This window comes from Rhea pennata, chromosome 14, assembly GCF_028389875.1.
Source record: "Rhea pennata isolate bPtePen1 chromosome 14, bPtePen1.pri, whole genome shotgun sequence".
Classification (NCBI taxonomy): Eukaryota; Metazoa; Chordata; class Aves; order Rheiformes; family Rheidae; genus Rhea; species Rhea pennata.
In genome coordinates this window covers 5,218,112-5,237,948 of record NC_084676.1, presented here as the reverse complement: position 1 = coordinate 5,237,948, position 19,837 = coordinate 5,218,112, and the positions used below count along the sequence as shown (strand labels likewise).

The 19,837-nt window shown below is 43.6% G+C and overlaps 1 protein-coding gene across 3 annotated transcripts in view; it reads right to left on the bottom strand.

Moving 5' to 3' along the window:
* Positions 1–19,837, bottom strand: part of SLIT3 (slit guidance ligand 3) — a 463,356-nt gene that overhangs the window by 208,114 nt on the left and 235,405 nt on the right. For all 3 annotated transcript variants that reach the window (XM_062587759.1, XM_062587761.1, XM_062587762.1), the window contains exon 5: positions 13,770–13,841. In XM_062587759.1, the coding sequence (XP_062443743.1) occupies positions 13,770–13,841 (72 nt within the window). The remainder of the gene's footprint in view (positions 1–13,769; positions 13,842–19,837) is intronic.

Here is a 19,837-nt window from a genome sequence, read left to right as displayed (position 1 = left end):
ATGGGGCGGCTTTTGCCGTTTCCCTGGTTACTCCTGACCGAACCATCTGCTGCTCTGCGCCGCCGGCCCCAGAGGGGACACGGGGAAGAGCTGAGGAGGACGAGTCGGCTGTGAGAGACTAGGACAGTTATCCACTATGCTGGGGTCTACGTTTTCAGAAGGTTTGCGCCTACTTTCGTATTTACTGCTGTATTTACTATTATTTTATTGGATGAGCGTTGAGCACCACATGCAAAGAAAAGTTCGGATCCCCAGCAAGGTCAATAGGAAGAACAGTGCCAGCCGCTCACCTTATTAATAGGAAACCAAATCCAGATTAGGGGAGATACATTATAGAAGGGTGGAAAACCTGAAACTAAGTAGCACTCGTAGAGAATGAAAATGTGGAGAAATTAAATTAGTAAAATTTTTAACGGGAGAGCCTGGGGACAGGCGAGGTGCAGGCGGCTGGAACCACCTCGTCATTGCGGATGGAGGAGGAGGAAGAGGAGGAGGAAGAGGAGGAGGAAGAGGAAGAGGAGGACGAGGACCGTCCCGCAGCTGCTGCCTCCTGCCCGACCTGCAGCAAGGCCTCGGAGTCGCCTCTGGGCACACGCGTGCGGCCAGCGCTGCCGACGCGAACCCGCAGCCCTTGGCTCGCGCCGCCTGCTCCGCGCCGCCCGCTCCGCCGAGCCGTGGTTCAGCAGGCCGGAGGACTGCGAGAAATCGAAGCGAACGGAAGCAAGAGCGGGAGGGATCCGGCCCCGCCGCGGTGCAGGAGAGGAGCCGGAGAGGCCACCGGCCACCCGCAGAGCTCGGGCCGCTGCCAGGAGCCGCCCGCGGGCCCGGCCCGTTCCCGCCGGCGCGCGGCGAGAGGCTGCCTGCGCGCAGCCTGCCGGCACGGGGCCGGAGCCCCGCGGGCGCTGCCGGGGAAAACCAAAGCCCTTCTGCAGGGCTGCTTCGCAGCAAGCACGTCGATCCTGGCTCTCATCGATTGCGTATTTTTGTTATCAACAACTTACCCAACGCAGTCTTGAGCGCAACACTAGGGCTCTCCTGCCTTTAGGAGGCTTAGGCTTCTCCCAGCAAACACGAAAATCGCACGCTGAGCCGGCTACGGCCGAGCCTGCAAACGCAGCAGACCGCAACGACAAGAGAAGGTGAACATGCGCCAGGGCCAGACACCCAGAAGGCAGTTAGGAGGATGACAGGGCAAACAGGAATCTCGACATTTCATCTCTAGACATCTGTCCCCTTTAATATCACATATTACATTACATTAATTCTATTGCCTGCAGTCAAACAATTACTTGAGATGTTTTCTAATTTCTAAAACAAAAACAAAGAGTTAAAAAATACCAAAATAGGTAAATGCTGTGAATAAAGTCCCAGCAGTGTGTCAGCCTTGGTTACACACTGTTAAAACCCGGACTCCTGAGGGATGCTGGCGGTGGGAGAATCTGCTTCTGGCTTTTTTGGATTTGGTTTCTGGCTTTGATTTTTTTACCCCCCTTTTCTGCCTCAGTAGAAGTGTTCTCGCTTACACCGATCCAGCAATAACTCTACCTTAGAGATGCTACAGTTAAATTATTCTGAAATTTTCTATTGTAGGCCACTGAACAATCAGACAATGAAAGATACGGGTTTTCAATTACAGTAAGTCAAAGAGCTACTTGGCTTAGCTACAGCTTTCTCTTCCTCATTGCCTACCTGTCTGGGCATTACCTAAGTCAAAGATTTTGTTTTTAACATGTAAATGCTCTAAAATGCCTGAGGTCCCCATGCCGGACTCCTCACTCTGACTACACATGACCCTACTTTTCCAGAGCAAGTGTATGCAACTTTTCAAGCTTACTGAAAAAAAGGACTAGACTCAAGTTATAATCTATAACTGTACTCCTAAGGCTGCTGTCTGCCCACTGATATAAAAAACTTAAGCAATATATACTATAAAAAGCATCTGAGAACTGCTTTCCAGGGGTTGCCTCATTGCACATGCAGTGTCCTGATCCTCTGGCTGTTTTAAAAGATCTGTCATTTCTTGGCATTGCATCTCATTTTGCACGTTGCAACCACGGCTGACTTGCACTCAGTGCTAGACAAGTCTGTGGGCAGGTTCAGGTGAGATGGCGCTAAGGGCAGGAGAGAGATGTTCGCATTCACCCTGAAGCATCCAGGTACCTCACGACATTTTTATCAAACTTCTTGCACAGCTCAAGGCAATGAACTTAAGTCCCACATCCAAATTCCCACTGAGATTACTTCTTATGCTTACAGCTCTGTCTCTGTTCTTCATTGCCCTAAATTTGCTTGTTCTCTTAGGCAATTTCAAAGAATTAACATACATGCGCTCCAGATCTTTGTATTACCTATTTAGGCTACAAAAATTGCTGATAAAACGGTGAGTTCTTGCTATGTACATCTACATATTTATTTATATTTGTACTGTGCTCACAGAAACAGTACTGTGTGCTTCCCTGGGCACTCTGTATGCTATACGTGCGCAGGGAAACAACTCTCCCGGTATTCCAGGAAGACTAGTAAAGGATGCAAATAAAAAAACATGCTACTTTGTTATTGTTATAAAGTAGGGTACAGTCTGTAAAAAAACCCTTTCGACCGGAGGCTGCTCCTGGCCATCCAAGTTGACTGTAGTTAGCTCTAACTGTTGAACTTTCACCAGAAAACCACCTCCAGTCCACAGATTCACTGAAGATGCGAGTGTTACCTTCTCCTGTCTTTGATATGGCGAGTTGGGGGGAGTCAACCTCAGCGCTGGGCGCGTTCACAGCCTCACGCCAACAGCCCTGAGCAGGCCGACCCAACCGCGGTCCCTCAGCATTAGCCTTGCCCACAGAAACAAAGCCGCTCGCTGAAACGAAGCGTTTGTCGGGAGGCTCCCTACGAGCCGAAGACCCATCCGTCTTCCCCCAGCAATTATCCAGCTTCAAGTTAATCACCCATGACACATTTTAAAAAGAAGGTGTCACACAAATGATGCCTCTGTGAGTTGTGTCCTCTCCTGCCATCCACTCCTCTCTATACTAAATCTATATAGTCTATACTAAATTGCAAACTCCTGCTAAATCCACCTACGCTGTTAATAAAATGCCTTTATCAGTGCACAGCAAATCAAAGCCCAAAACACTTCAAGGTACCTAGAGAACACAAGGGACTAGGAAAAAACGACTGGTTTCTAAATGGAAAAGAGTTTAACATAAAAGTGAATTAAAAGAAAACCTAGAAAAGATGGTGGAGAGGGCATGAAAGAACACAAATAAATGATCTGATATATCAAACGGAAACCAAAAATAATGCTGCTGTTAGTCGTCTTGCGATTTAGTTAGGATAACAATTTTGAAAAACTTTGAAAAGTGCTATGGAGATGCACAGTAAACTGTACCATAGCTGAAAAAGCAATTTCGTTTGATTGTTTTCAAGACAGCCAAATTCATGTCATCTGTGAAATGTTTATTATCAGGACAAGGACAGCAATCCATCCTGTAGATTTATGTTTACATGCACTTTGGAACAAATGTTCCTATTTGAACATCCATATGAACTGTAAGCATCCAATATGCCTGGATCCCTACATTCAGTTTTTGTTGGTAGATCTTTAACTGTCTGAGCAATAATCTTTTACCAAATCAATGTGGCATTACTACATATCCCGAAGGAACAGGGGAGAAACATATGTGACAGCTCTTCCACGTATTCACGAGGGAAGGCTTTTTTCCACCTACATGAAACTGGAGGACTACTTCACTTAATTCACAGCAGCAAATGGTTTTCATCTATTTTTGGCATTTATATGATCACAGTAGTATTCAAGTCCCTCACTCTTTAATAGATTTATACACCTGCCCCGTAGATGTACAGCTGTCACTAACATATTGAGGTTTTATAAAATTTCAGGAACTGAATGTACCCCTTCCAGCTCCACTTTCCTAAGTTATATCTAAATTAAAATATGCTTCCCTAGCCTCAGGAGACAAAGTACTAACCCAAAGCATAGACCACAAGGGAATGTGTATCAAAACTGCTGAAGATCACTGTGTGCAACGGATAACTAGTGATAACGTTACTCGTGGCACACAGTACCTTTATAAAGGCAGAAGCCAAACTGTAATAGTTAAGGTTTTACCGAATTGCAGTATTTCTACTTAAAAGTGAAGGTATCATCAAACAGCCCTACCGGGACCCACATCCTCACGTAAGCCTCGCCCTCGTGTAGAATTTCAAAGCAGGCTAAGAGGTGCGGAAGCATCTCTTTCAGCTTTCCTTCTGGATCACCCACCAGTAGCTTAGTGAGATTAACTGCTGGACAGGGAATATGTTGACTCTGGATCGGAAACTTCGCAGTTTAGAAAGCCCAGTGTCAAGGGACATCGTAACCTCCAAGACAACAGGCGCTGCCAAAACAGGTCTGTTACTGGTCTGCTCCAAAAGGCTTTGTTCCAGCTTGCAGAAGGCTCTAGTAAAATAACTTTAAAATCTATGTTTATCTAAAAATGCAGGAGTTTTACTTAGCAGAAATTTGGAGGAATTGTTCCACTCACGACTGGTAAAAACAGTCATGAAATAACTGTATCCCTAATTAGAAAAGAAAAATTTAGGTTTATTATTTGTAATATGGCTAACATGTTTAACGAATTTTTCATCTTACTACAACATTAACAGAAAATATTGCAGATGCTAGCTTATTTATAAAGTTTCTTATTTGTTCTTCAGTATTTTTCTGTGCAAGCTGCTTTTCATTTCTTAAGAAAAATAATTCATTTTAAAAATAATAACTTCATCCTTCAAGTCATCTTAAACATTGTAATTTCTTAAATATTAACAGCTACATATCTAAACTGATCATTTGCATTCACTTTCTAGCCATTCGATAATTATTCTACAAGCCTTACAAAACTGGAGCCAATAGGAAAATAAAGAAAAAAGCTTAGAACATTAGCTTAATTAGTAAGACTTTGACACTTTCTTGCTTGTTGGTATTTTTTTTTAAATCCTTCCTGTCATCAATCCATAAATCTATTCATAGCAGAGACAGGCGCTTCCCTTGCCAGGACTGTCATAACAGAAAGGAGATCTTGTGCAAGAAAACTGCCATTCTTGGATAAACTTAGGTAGCAACATCGGATCAAAATAGCATACCAGGTACCTCAATCAACCCTTTTAACAAAATCTCAGGTGTCCAATTTGTAATGAAATGTCAAAGCACCTTAATAAATAAAATGGGCAGAGAAAAGCCTTGCCTCAAAGTTTTCTTTCCTGCATTCAAAGCGACAAATCTTTTGTATGTACGTGAAGAAGACACCTGCACAGCCTTGCCAGGACAGGAGACTTCTCCCATCCTTCTCCGTCACGCTACCGAGACTGCCTGCTCATCTGACTCGGTGACCAGAGCTTGCTGCTTAACCCCTCCATGCCCGAGCGGTCACCCTGCCTTCTGCTTTCCAGCCACTGCACAAGCGCGAGAGCCGCATCTCGGAAAGGCGACGTGTGCCCAAGGCAGAGCTTAAAGAAGAGAAGAGAGCAGAATAGAATAAGGAAAAAAAACAAACCCAAAGAACTAAATCCCAAAACACGCCTTATCTGCTGAGCTTAAGTATATAAATTACATAGAAAATAAAGGAGGTGCAAGGGTAAATTCATGTATGCAGCTACCAAGGGGTCATGAAAGAAAGTGGATGAGAGAAGAATTCAACGTCGTTGCTAAAGCTAACTTTCATACAGAAAGATCCATTTCCCACTGCACAGAGTGACGAGAAGTTTTAAGTTGTTTTAGAAAGAGGAAGGTTTTGCTGCTCTGAGAAGCAGTCTGGTTATGGGGAGTCGTATGTCCGACACCTGAAGCATGGCAAGAACTGCTTATAGAAATCTCAATGCAAACCACTTGCATTAAGAAATCTTGTGTGCTATGTCACAGTTTTATATAAGCCTATTATTTTATCAGTTTAAATGAGTTAAATTGTGATTTTCTCTTTTTCTTTCTTTTTTGAAAAAAAAAAAAGAATCCAGTATTATCATATCATGACTGCTTTATGGCTAGCTTTGACTGACAGGATATTGAGGCAGAATTATATAGTGAAATACTCTTGATCATTCTTGAAAGCTTCATGTCCTTTCAAAAGGACAACAAATCCTACTTTCTCTAGTAAAAGAGAAATGGAAAAAAATTCTAGAGTGAAAAAATAGCACATTGTACAGAGTGCCTATGCATTATTGTTACAGTGTTACTGCACTGTTGTTCAATGATTTGGGGAAAAAAACTTCAAAAAGAGCCTTAAAATAATTAGAGAAGACGGAAACAGAGGTTACTTCCACATGAAGACAGAATTCTCTCATTTGTTTCTTTGACATTTATGGGTCTACCAAAGGGTAAGCAAATGCAAAATTAGATCCCGCAGGCTTTTGGTTTAAAAGAAAAAAAATGGAGAAGAAAATGATATTCTGTAACTGAAAGGAGCTGTACAAAGGAGACCATCATCTACCAGCCCTTTCTCATGCTAGCTAGCTTGCATTCTCCCTGTGTCAGCTGGTCGAAGGGAGAAGGATTTCTATCCTTGTCTCCCTCAAAGCTATTTTACCAAACCTAGCATCAGATTTACACCCTGACACTCTACTGTACCCTGCCTCTGTTCATCGCATAACTGATATCTGAGTGCCAGAACAGCCTTGGTGCTTCCCTTAGAGCTAGGTGCGTATTTGGAGGGAAACATTAAAGGTGCAAGCACAAGCATTACTCTTCAAAACAAAACGAAACAAGACTCTCCACGCAATCCTTTTAATACCCACGCGTGATTTTCATGACCCAAGTTTCTACTGAGTATATTTTCAAATAATGCAGCAAACCAGCTGTTTAAAAGGACTGGATAAGTTTCCTTGCTGCATAAACCCAGCTCTGCCCTGTGTTTTTTCTATGGGGAAAAAAACCATTCAGGATGTAGTTTTAACTTTGTCCAACTGGAAGCGGAGAAGGTCGACTCTGCCCTGCCGGTGGACGGTATTTACGGCCCCCGTGCGTCCGTGGGTCGGCACTAAAATGGCATTGCTGGGGCCGCCGCGGCTCGCGCGTGCGCACCGCGACCCCTCCACAGCTCCACGCAAAAGGTTTCCATTAAACGTAATGGGGCAAATGACAAAATCAATAAGCCAGGAATGGCGGGGCTATCATAAAAATGAGGTGAACGCAGAGTTCACCAGGGTTATGAAGCTATTTAGAAATATAATTAAAAGCAGTACTTTTTTTTCTTTTCTTTTTTCATTTTTTTTGAATGAAAGCTCCTTTGATAATCACGTACAGCACAAAGACAGGATAAATTATCCAAAGATAAACTGTAGGCAAAGGTTAGCCTAAAAAAAAAAATGCATAAAATAAAGAAAATTTGATTTTCATTCTATTTCCACTGATGTCACACTCCGTTTTAATCCAGTTTTATATCAAGAGGCCAGTAAGGACACCACAGAGGCTGCTTTTCGGGAGCAGGCTTCCACCCTAACGCCTCTCGCCAGGTCGGAAAGGGGGAAGGCCAGGGCTCGCCTCGCCGCGCCTCGCGGTAGGGGAAGGGCGCGCGCAGCGCGCGCGGAGCGGAGCGCCGCACCGCCAGCAGCAGCGGCGGCGCAGCGGCCCCTGCGACTCGCTGCTTCTTTCCCGTCACCAGCACTTCTGCCCATATCTTTAGGATTTTGCCATACGAACAAGGCAAACGCCGCCTTCAAATGATGTTTGATACGTATACATTTTGCGAGAAGAAAAAAAAAGGATATTCGTGCTTGCCTTAAGCTTGCACAAAACATTAAAATATTCATGGTTTGACCAAAAATGTGATACTCAAAACTGTATATATGGCAGCGGATACACTAAATAAGAAATCTGGTAAATCAAAATTTGGGATACCCTCACCGTGGAGCTATTCAACTCCGATTTTTATCAAAATATTGAATGTTTTGAAAATATTAAACACCACAAACACATATATCCTACACTAGTAAACACTTAGCTTACGTACTTCTATGCCCTGGCTGAGCACACTTGGAGATATTTCACCTCTTATTTGCCTGATATTTTACTCAGGGGAAGGGACCCAAGACTGGAAATTTGTTTTCCAGGGACAACAGCTTGGCTGCTGGGAGAGATCCCTGTGCTCGCCGCCCTGCGCCGGGAGGCGACCACCACTCTCCGTAATGCACATTTTTCGTTAAAATAAAAAATTCAGCGGCGCGTTTTCAACACAAAAGCAGTGCAAGGTCCACCAGAACGTCATTCCTCAGAAGATGAACCGAAACCTCCTTGCGACGCGCGAACGCGTTCACAAAATCAACGTCGGCGGCAGCGGCGGCAGCGGCGGCGGCCGTCGCCGACCGCAGGAGCGCGCGGCGGGAACACGCTGAGCGCCGGCGCGACCTCGGGGACAAGCAGGAGGAAAACTATTGGCAACTCTTTCAGGCTTAAGAAAAGCAACCTCTTCAGTGCCTGACGCAGCCAAGGGGCTAGTCTCTATTCTGAAAATAGGAAACCCCAGCTGACATCAAAGCAACCTGCAATCTCTCCCGTAATACAAATTTATGCTTTCCAAAATTCTCATATATTGATATTTAAAATATGCTGTGCCTTCGATGCACATCTTCAAATACAGACATTTATTGTTCAGCCTACTGAAAGACAGATAAGCAGATACACAAGCCAACACGCAAAAATCAACTCTCTTCCAGCTATTTCATTGTTTTCATTTGAGTCCAACCATGGACTATAGCAGACTCGTTCCAGATTTTGCACCAAACAAGTGGAAAATCAGGTCAGCTTATTCTCTCTCTCCTTTTGTTTTACTTTATTGAGAACTGCAATAGCAACTCTGAAAACTACATAGAAACATCATGAAATTAAGGCCAAGAATTTCAAAGTGATCAAGGTAGTAATTTCCCTTGAGAATCCAGACTAAAGTAGTTACATTTTCCAGTGCAACATTTCACTGGGATATTCTGCATATTTATGTGCAGCAAATAACTCTCAATCACTTGCTTGCTTCCTATTGGCAAAATGGCTACACATAAATCAATCATTTCCTTGGGTTTATTCATTATTTTAATTAATTGGACAAGTATGCTTTATTATTTTTATTCTGTCACTGATTGGCACGTATTACAAAATACAATCTGCAGTGTTGGGCTGTGAGAGTAGAAGAAAATGACATTGTAGGAACACTTGCAAAATACCTTTCCAAGTGAAGAGCAAATTCAGCTCTTTCCAAAACTCGAATGTGCAATCTGGATGTTTAATTTTTGTAAAAATCACAGGGATCAATGCTAATAGTAGACCCAGAGAGAAGAAGTAGGAGCACTCTCCAAGAAGAACTGTATAACAAATAAGAAACTGAAACCACTAGTCATCAAAATATTTTATAGTACTTGTAAAGCTCTCATTTTTGACATTGTATAGGCAACGTAACTACTAGGAAAACAAATGTGTGCAGACTGATGGAAGTGGTAAACGTTAGATATGTGCTGACATATTTCTGCCTTTTTCTTTTTCTTTTTAATTCTAAATGCTTAATCTCTTCCCCCAAAGGAACCTTTAGGGCTGTGAGGCAGGAGATTACCCACAATTTCCCAAGTGGCCTCTGGAAGCAAGTAAAACAGCTTGCAGGTCCGGTAATACGAAGTATTATCTTCTATGCAGCTGTGAAATGTTTAGACGCAAGCACAACGAGCCCGTATTCTCATGCCAGATGAACTGTTAACTTGGGTTTTTCCGTATCCCAAGGCTACAGAATTCTGTTGTCCGGGAAGGGCACAGAAGGGAGAAACGCCAAAAGCCCGGCAAGCGCAGGCGTGTGCTAGTGAATCGAGAACGGGAAAACGGCAGCAATTCTTCACCAAAAAAAAACTTACTTGGGGCCAGACTCCTGCAAGAAACATTTCCTGTTCTCCGGGTAGTACGTACTGGTGACTGATCGCAGGTCTTGGACGCTCTGCAAGAGCAGGGAGCAGCGACCGTGCACCTGTGCCACCTTCACCTTCCGGGGGTCTGTTTGCTCTAAACGCCGATGCACCTGCGCTACTCGTAACTGATAGGTCCTTATTAATCTTATTAATCTTTCTGAAAGCAATGTAATTATTTCTATATTTTAATTATAAACCTGCTAATCTATTCTTTCTGTAGGCAGAATCTTCCTTTGCATTTTACGGCCAAGCGACAGAAAACACTATGTATGAAAATAATCCCTATAAATAGATTTCCCGCACTTGGGGGTTTTAAAACCGCAGTTCTCCAGCCTCTGCTCTGGCTTTGTCTCACACAAAGATTTTGGCCTCCCTCACAATTTAAAGCTCTTATTTAGCACAATCCTTACATATCCCATTTTCCTGGGCCCACTGCTCTGCTAAGAAGATGAGAAAAGGTGACAAGTTTTTACCATTTAAAAAGAAAGGCCGGGTGGACAAAGAAAACTCCATAAAACACTACTTTCCGTAACACTTCCCTTTTTCTGTCAAATCCTCTTAAACTTTTATTTTTTCCCACGGCTACAGCGATGCTGGTACCAAGCCAGCTTTGTAGCTGTGGTGCTAGCAGGACGCAGCTGAGGACCCCCTCGCACTCCTCCGCGCAGACCGCCGGCCCCCTTGCCCGTACAGTCAGAAACCCTTCTCTGCTGTGCAGCGCGCCCACAGCTGCTGCCCGCCCAGCCGCAGGCGGCCGGCCCGCGCTGCCTGCTGCTACTGCCGCGCCGGGCGCCGGGGTTCGTGCGAGCAGCCCCCGCTCCACCGCGTACGATGCGCAACGCCGTCGCAACGCCGCGTGTTTCGCTGTCCGCAGCCGAACGTGCCCCGGCTCAGGCCACCGCTTTACTTTTCCGCGTTTTTCCCCGAGGGACACCTTCCAAGCTGCCGTGAGAGACGGCGTTAGTCTGGAGGCTTCAATGCAGGCTAGCAATCGCTGCGTCCCTATTATAATATCTACTGAGGTACTGTTTTTTCCATGACATTTGGACACTTTATTTAGAAGCCAAAAGGATTTAAGGCCATGTTAAATGTCAAGCCATAAAGCAGAGACAATTCAATGCCAGCCTTCTCCTATATGAATTTTCAAGACAAACTTGAAAGAAGTGGTCAGCAGGAGAATATATAACTTGGTTTCTTTCGTCTCTAAGATCACTTAAAAATTGATGTAAAAGGTAGAACAATACTGGGAGAATACAATAAATCTGAAAAGCGATAGCCATAAAAACAGCCAACCTTGCTGCTATCACATTAGCGCAGAGATGTCGAAGCGTCACCGGGAGATCGGCAGTGTTCAGACAGCCGAGTGGCACCCAAAGACTCCTTCACTCCAGTGAGGTGCTCCAACTCTCGTGCTCCTTGGCCTGGCCAATTCCGTGACACAGAAGAGGGCATTTTGGCTGCTAAACCGAGCCTACGAATGGGAGTTGGCATGCTTAAGCTTCCTGCTTAAGGCTTGAAATACAAACTTTGCTCAACTCGCATCACACCCTTACAGTTATCGCTGCAGAGATTTTAACAATTTCCCAGCAGCAAGTTGGCTCAGGATTTACTCCCGCTTTTCTCAGCAACTCCCAGGCCACAAGCCTGGGTCTGGAAATAGCAGTCACTCTCACTAACGAATACCACTGGATGCACAATTCAAACCCTGCTTATCAAGAGCAACTGACTACAGATCACAGTGAGAAGTCTACTTCTCCAGCTTTCTGAGCTGTCTTCTGCTACCTATCCAAACAACCAAAGTGATGGCTCCCATCAGCACTTCTGTTCACTGGCCTACCAAGCCCTCTGTTCCTGCTGAGCAGGAGGTTGGACGAGATGACCTCTGGAGCCCACTTCCAATCTGAATTGCTTTCTGATCCAGTGATAACACCAGTATTCATGAAAAATGGCTATTCTGGAAAAGTAACACCACCTAGTATCCCTTCAGATTATACAGTGTAAGTAAAGTTCACGTTAGCATGACAACAGTGCCACACTTTTCTCTAAATCTACAAACTCCTTCTCACAGCACCTCCATGTTTTCCAAGTGTCTTTCCTCTTTTTCTCCTGCATCTTCAAAACTAGACCTATTCACGTGGGTCGTCCGATATACCTCTACTTAAGAGGAACATTAAAGTCAAAGCTTAAATGAGTTTGTCTTCCTGGAGCTATGCTTTCTCAGGTTGACCTTCAGAAATAAGCTTTCACACCAAAAAGCTAAAGCTACTGTTAAATATACAAGGACAGAGCAAACCATTGAAGAAGCACAAGCTTAGTGACCTGGAGGACTCCAGAAACAGCCGTGTAGGTTACGGCATGTGTGAAAGGCTTCAGGTTCTCCCCACCCCAAAGTTTCACAAGGAAGCTTGCACTGGACTCGGAGAGGGTAGAGAGAGTGCTTGGAGTGACAAAAGCAAAAAGCAGCTCACTGGCGCCTCTGTTACCAGTTTGGGGGAGGGAAAGCCCTGCTTTCCTCTTCTCTAGTGTCGTCTCCCTTGATGTGACGTTCCCTGCAATATAGCATTAGGAGAAAAAGCACAAGGATTGTGCTTTGCCTTTGGATGCAAATACGGTCGCTCTCTGCCTCACTTTGACTGCCCTTAACAGTTTCCATGCTGCCTACAGAACTATAGGCCTATACACTTAAGCGGTTTTCCATCAGGCAACCAAATGAAATGGAGCACAGTTATGCAAGATCGCTCATCAAAAATGGTTGGTCTGAGATCCCCTTTCACTGATTTTTCTACTAAAGAAACTACAAAAGTCCACACTGTTAACCCAGTGCTTATGCTATTTAACACAGTAGGGTCTCAGGTGATAGCTGGGCTAGCCATGGCATAACACAGTGCTAATACTAATAGCTTTAAAGCGGCTCACCGTATGCTTACTCACACAGTATGTGCCTCTGTGAGTGAACACTCACAGTTTAAAAACAAATAAAAAGACCTATCTTGCTTCCCGTTCTGAGGGGGGCTGAGAGGTTTCTCAGGGAATTCAGACTCTCACCCAGCTTGCTGGATGTCGCTTCCTTTCTCTACACACTTTGTGTTGACCCTACTGATGCCAATGGGGTGTGTGCTTGTGGGCATGTGCTTTCAAATGCACTTCTGGTACACAACACATGAGCAGCTTCTAACCGCTCTGGGAACACAGAACATAAAGTCTGTGTTCACACGTATTGTAAACTGTCTTAGAAAAAGGCAGTGGCCAGGCTAAGAGAGACTAGCTTCATTAGCACAAACAGCAAAACCCCGCTTCTTTCTCTTCAATGGCTTTTTTAGATTACTTAAATGTTCAAGACAGACTGTCAAAGCAGGCACAGTTAGTTTCTCATGCTTGCTAGGATCAAATATCTTTTCATCTTCTGAAATTTATGCCCAACTAGTATGTCTGTGTGCCATGTTTTGACACGCTTACTTCCCACCCACATTGGTAAGACAGAAAATTTCAGCTAAGCAAAATCATTCAATTTCAGATAACTCCACCAGATCTCCTCTTAGGCATGTATTGCTTCAAGACATAGACTATGACGTGACTGGCTTTTGCAGGGTAAGGTTGCAGGGAGAAGTAAATTCTCTACATACACGTCTGTCTTTGCTTAAGAATTCCTAAGTGTGTTGGACCAAGTGGATCAAAGTAGCGTGTGAGGTCCTTGCCAATAACCTGCCTCACTCAGCAGAGTCCACAGCTGCCCTTGGTGTTGCACAGAGGTGGACACGTGGTGGCCAGATAACTAACTAGTAACAGCCAGGTGTAAGCTAGGGAGAAGCTTCTTCACAAAGAATGTTAACAAAGTTTTTACTTACAAGTTCTTCACATCGATGATTCCTCGAAAGGCCTTCCTAGGGATTCCTTTTATCTGGTTTTCACTTAGGTCTCTGAATAAGGGAAGAGAAAGAAGACAAGTATTACTAACAAGAACACATTTCTCAAATCTCCAGGAGATAATGGAATGTGACATGCTTGGCCAAGTAGATGTTTCTCAGTGTATTGCCCCCCACAATGATCTCACTATCCTTTACCACCTCAAGAAGAACGTGGCATGAGCTGAAAGGGCTCTCCATCCAAAACCACCAGAATTGGCAATGCAAATGCCAGAACTTCCACAAAATGGAGGCTAGAACCACTTAAATGCAGTCACAACACTAGCACATTGCGTGATTCCCTGTCAGTGTACCCACGGCTAAACCCTATGCCATGAAACCGCAACCCAGTTCTCTATGGGTAAAGTTTTCTCACCAATCTCTAGTTAATTTACCACCTGTAAAAACATAAATTGTAAAAACATTGTGCTACCTATGTTCAGATTATAGCTGCTTGTTTGAAATAAACATTCAGGAAAAACATGACAATCATTCCCTTAATTATTTTGCAAACTTAGGACAATGAATATTTTTATTTGCTGCATTAGAAAAGTACTGCATTGTGCATCAGCGATAACTACAGCATTTCTAACCCTGGTTAGAAAAAAAGAGAAAAGGCAATTCAAGATGTCTTTGTACTTTAAGTGCTACCAAACGTTTCCAGCTAACTCATTTCATCTGAGTTACAAGTGCATGTATAGCAATGAGCACTCTAGGTTACAGTTCTGTTACACAACCCTACCTTCGGTCGCTTTTTACTTTGTTGTACTGTAACAAAATTTTCCAGTTTTGCAACCACTATGAGCTAAAACAGGGCGGCGGTGGGAGGAGAAAGGGAATAAAATAGAAAAAAAAATCAGAAAGTTGGGCTATTTTGCTGCTAAGGAAAAGCAGCACCCTCAGTGCTGTCTCAGTGGGGGTGCCCGGGCAGCAAGGAAAAGAGCGAGCAATTTCAGTCCAGTCCAGGGTGCAAAGCAGGGGGATGAGATGAGCGCAGGAAGATAAAAGAAAAGTCAAAGACAGGGAGAGAAAAATGGGAGAAACAAGCAAGGAAGGGAGCTGCAGGGCTGGACGAGCAAAGGGGCAAAGGCAGGCGAGAGCGAGGGCTGGAGCGAGGGCTGGGACGTTACCGAGCGCAGCCATTTGCGCGACCAGGGCGCTTTGCTAGCCGAGCCCGGCACTTTGCCTGGTTTTCAGGAGGAAAGCCTGGCTTTCTAATGCTGATTAAGACTAAAAGGCACTCATCTGTACTGTAAGTACGTTCTGTGTTGCAAAGAGCCTCCTTTCTATTCGCCACCAAATTGGCTTTATGGAAAGAGGGGCCAGGAATCACAGCCTGCCACAAAAGCCCACATTGACATTTCAGGTCAAGCCGTGTCACACGGGGCTTTCTGCTGTTTTCCATCAGGCAGAGAGAAAAAAAAGGGGACTATGTCCTTGTCATGAGCCTAATTCAATTTATACCAGTCATGCAGTCTACACCAAATTCTCAAAGTAGCCACAATTGTTCATTCAGACCATCACAAACAAAAATGTGCTGCTGGGTACAAGTCTCTTTTTCAAGCTAGATTAAAATTCTTTGCAACCTTCACAATTTGTTTAACGCTGATCCGCTCCGTGACCCTTCCTTCACCTCCCCTTTCTTTTGCCAGCAACAAAATATTAGTCCTTTAAAGACAGACCTTCTACCAGACAAATGATCAGGCAGCCTGAGCAGAGAAGAGCAGAAAGGAAAGCGCTTTGCAGACCCACAAGAAGGAAATCTGATGCTGGAGACCGATTTCAGGACGAGGAGGAGAAACTCTGGCATGACAGCAAGGCATAGCAGAGCTATAGCCAATGATAAAAGTGCAACAAAATGGCTTAAGAAAGCAAAAAATCAGCAAGATCTGAAAGCCCAAGATACACTGGTGTGAACCAAAAGGGCTTGAATAAAGTCAAATTGTAAGCTCTGATAAAATACACACCAAGCCCTCAAGTCATATTTGTCCAACGGTTTATCATGCAGTGCTTCAAACCACCTTTAAAAATAAATTCAAGTTTCACACATTTTTTCTGATACTGGTTATGGACTAAAAGGGCTAATTTACATCACTGCTTTCTGCTTGTCTTTACACTTGGATCGCTGTCAGGCAAAAAGAGGAGATTGTAGGAAATCCACCCGTTTTCTACAACACTCTGCTTGTAAACTGAATGAACGTTGCTGCCCAGGTGGGCACTCTGCCCTCGCTAACGCCACTGCCTCCATATCTCTGGGAGCACGTACTGATTTCATAAGTATCTCTGGCAATCTGCAGAACCGACGGCCGGCATGGGGCGAGCGATGCCGCGGGGAGGACGGCGCAAACCTCCGTACTTTGTTTTCGTAATTGCCTTTTCTCATGGGTAAGCAGTTAGTAACAGCGTTCACCTCTCCTTCACTGCGAAGTGCCAAACTCTTGGCAAGGTAACTTCTCATTAGAAAGCAAACTGCAGCCAGGCTCATCCCATGCTCACCTAAAATCCCTCCGAGGGAGCAGAAGTCTGCAACTAGCTGTTTGTCCACATGGCTCATCTTAAAGTTTCAGCTTTTCATTACCCACTTCTGTTTGTTTCACAGCAGATGTAATGGGAAGCTCTCGTAAAGAGCATGTAAAATAAATGTTATTTATAAATAGTAACTGCAGAAAAGCAGATAAACTAATGCAACGCCAAAAAAACCCAAAGCAAAACAAAACAAAACCCCCCCAAAAAAACAGACAAACAAAAAAGAATTGTAGCATTCAAGAAAAATAAACAGTGAATTGGAAGAAAAATAAATTACGATTCCTAATACATTTCCTACCCCTTACACAACGGTTTCAAGTCACGTATTTCTAAGACCGAAACAGCAGAGGAGTCTGGCTCCCTGATGCACGATAGATCCTGAGGAAGAAATACGTGAAAAACTCCAGCTTTGCAGAAGCACAGACTTCCAAAAATCCTTGCCGTGGTAGATGATGGTTAACAGCCCACAGAAAGCATTCAAGCTAGGGCCAAACTAAACGATGTGTTTTTACGTGATCAGGAGCATCCTGTTTAATGGTGTGTGCACAGAGGCCCCTCTTGCAGCAAAGGCAGCAAGCCCCGCATCTTGGGCTAGTTATGTGGGTAACTGGGGTAAAAAGAAAGAAAGAAAGAAAGGAGTAGAAAGCTATTTAGATAATGTGGGCCACTGTCCTCAGAGATGTTTTCTGAGCATGCGCAGTCCTCCAAAGAGTGAGATGCTGATGATCAGGTTGTTTGGAAGAGGCAACCTGCCCTTGAAAATCACAGAGAGCCCTCCTTGGACACAGACGCTCTGCTGCAGCAACAACAGAAACACCCTAGCTTACATCAGGGTAACTCTAGACATGTGGAACTAACTGAACCTTTACAGTTTTAATCCTTCTTCCCGGTATTTTTAATAAAACCAGACACATTTTGTCCAGTTCAACCTGCTGCAGAGCTTTCAAGAAGCACAAGCGGCAGGGAGATGCTGGGACCCAAACACTGGCTCAAGGAACTGCGATATCTTCTCTAAGCATGTCCCTGCCCCTCCATGCAGGTGTCCTGGCTGGCCAAATGTGCTCGAAAAGGCCACCAAGGGCAAAACAGCTGCAAAGACACCAAAGAGCCTTGGCTTCTGGTTTGCATAAATCAGAGACACAGGAGCTGGGTAAATGCGGCAGCTGGGCTCTCATGCCCTCGCTGCACAGGAGCCCGCACGCCACTCGAACCCAGACTCAAACAAGACCTGGCATGAGTCAATATTTTTTTTAGTTTTTAGTTTTAATTTAACTAAAATGCTTTGGACACAGATTAACTTCCTCTGCAAGCATAACATTGTTCTGCTCATCTTCAAATGTGAATTGCTGAGCCTTACTGATAAAAGGATTGGAAAGCAGAAAGAAAAAAATCTGCTGACGTTTCCTAAGTGGCTCTATGGTCTTTGCTACAATGCCAGGGTTTAGCTTCCTGCCTTGACATTGGTTATTGCATCCTAAGTGAAACCTCAACCATCTAACACAGCAATAAAATACATTAAGACCTTTTTTTTTTTAATTTGCCAGTGACAGAATATAAATCAGTTAATTGGAACACAGACCCTATGAACATTCATAAAATAAGAGCCTGCACTTTAGCTATAATGGCTACAGCTATATATCGAAACCAATAAAATAGTTACTTTAATATAAGTTGCAGTTAACACTGAAAATAAGAAAGACTATATGAAAATATAGTCTAGGTTGTCTACCTTTTCAAAAACAGAAACAGAACAAAATGAATCTGAGCATATTTACCAAGAATTTTCCAGCAAAGAATTGCCCAGAAATACGCGTGATTGAGAAATATTTGTTGTGGTTGAATGCTACTCTTTATTTCTTCTTAAGTGAACTAAAAGATCATCATTCGGTGCTATCCAGTAAAGAACCCGGACTTGCCTTTAACGTCAAAAAGGTTTAATGAAAAGACTTAGAGAAGTACTCATGAAGAGCCTAACACACATCCTTCCTGATACGTTATTGCAAGCTGATCCCATAATAAAGCAGTTAACTCAGAGAAGTAACCATTAACACGTGGAGCAAAAGTTCTGCTAAAATGAAGGCCCGGTCTGGATTAACTACCGTGATCCCTTCAAGTGTTTTTTCGCTCATCCTCAATTCAATTGCTTCTTTGGGATAAGAGAGGAGAATTCACATACAGCTTTCTCATATTGTTCGATGTGAAAACATAAGCCAACCACAGTCGGATTCAAGTGCCTATGGCTTGAGAGAGCAAATTAACTCGTTCTTTCCCTTTTCCACAATCTCCTCCTGACACAGTAATATTGGAAACTTTATGTCTTTTAGTTTTATTTTGTAAAGCAAACGATGGAAAGCTATGAACGCGGACTTTCTGAAAGTGTGTCGGCTCCCCACCAATGCTTCGTGCTCTCTGGCTACAGTACAGAGAGCAAAACGAGAACTAGTTAATATTGCTAGCACTGCAAAGACAGGCTGAATTACTTTAGAAAAGGTCAAACGCTTAACAGAACCTGGTTGCTGCAATTTGTCTCATTAGAGGTAGTTTTAATTTGTACAATATGTTATATATAAACTTTATCTTACATAGTTTTACTGAATTAAATAGCACAATTAAGGAGTTAAAAGAGTAATAAATGGAAAAATATAGGGAGTATAATCCAAACAGAATAGGTATCTTTCCAAAAATCCCATCATAAAAGATAAGGAAGTCAGTGGAGTAGGGAATGATACGAGGAAGCTCTTGCAACCAGCATCATGGTAAATGCTTGAAATGCAAGAAACAGTTACGAATTAGTTGTGTGGCAAAAGTCTCTAGAGGTGTACGTGCCTGTAAACACAGGTTCAAGGATGCAGATGTTGAAATCAGACCAAAACCAGTTTTGTAAATATTCAACCACATTTTTTAAAATGAGTTTTTATCACATTAGGCTGGTTTATCATTTACAGCAAAGACCAATACTAGACTTTTTCCTGCTCTGCTAAAATTTTGTGACAGCTTTTTAACAATTAAAAATAATATTTAGCACATCCAACAGCTAAACATTATGGTCACCTATGGAGCCATTGCCCTGCTACTCACACAGCTTTTCAGGAGCTTTGCAGTATTAGGGCTCTTCCTGCTCTATAGATGGACTAACAAATAACCGAGTTAGCTGTTCAGAGTAATTCAAGAACTTTCAACCTTGTAAATACACGAGATGTATTCGGATATTTATCACCTTCCAGCCAGGAAAAGCATTGACCAAATCAACATGCCGTAACTGTAATAAGAACAAGCTGCAGCGAGCCCGACGCTCACATCAGCACCTCGATGCTCAGGAGAAGCCTCCCGCGGCCCGCAGAGCAGCGAGGTTCCTATTACCAGAGGTTCAGTGCAAAAGATGGTATTTGCCTGTCATAAAGCAGCAGTTAAAACTCTCTGTCTACGTGGAAAAAAACATACAAGTCTTGTTGCTGATGGGCTACGAGGCAAGGACTTAACTGACA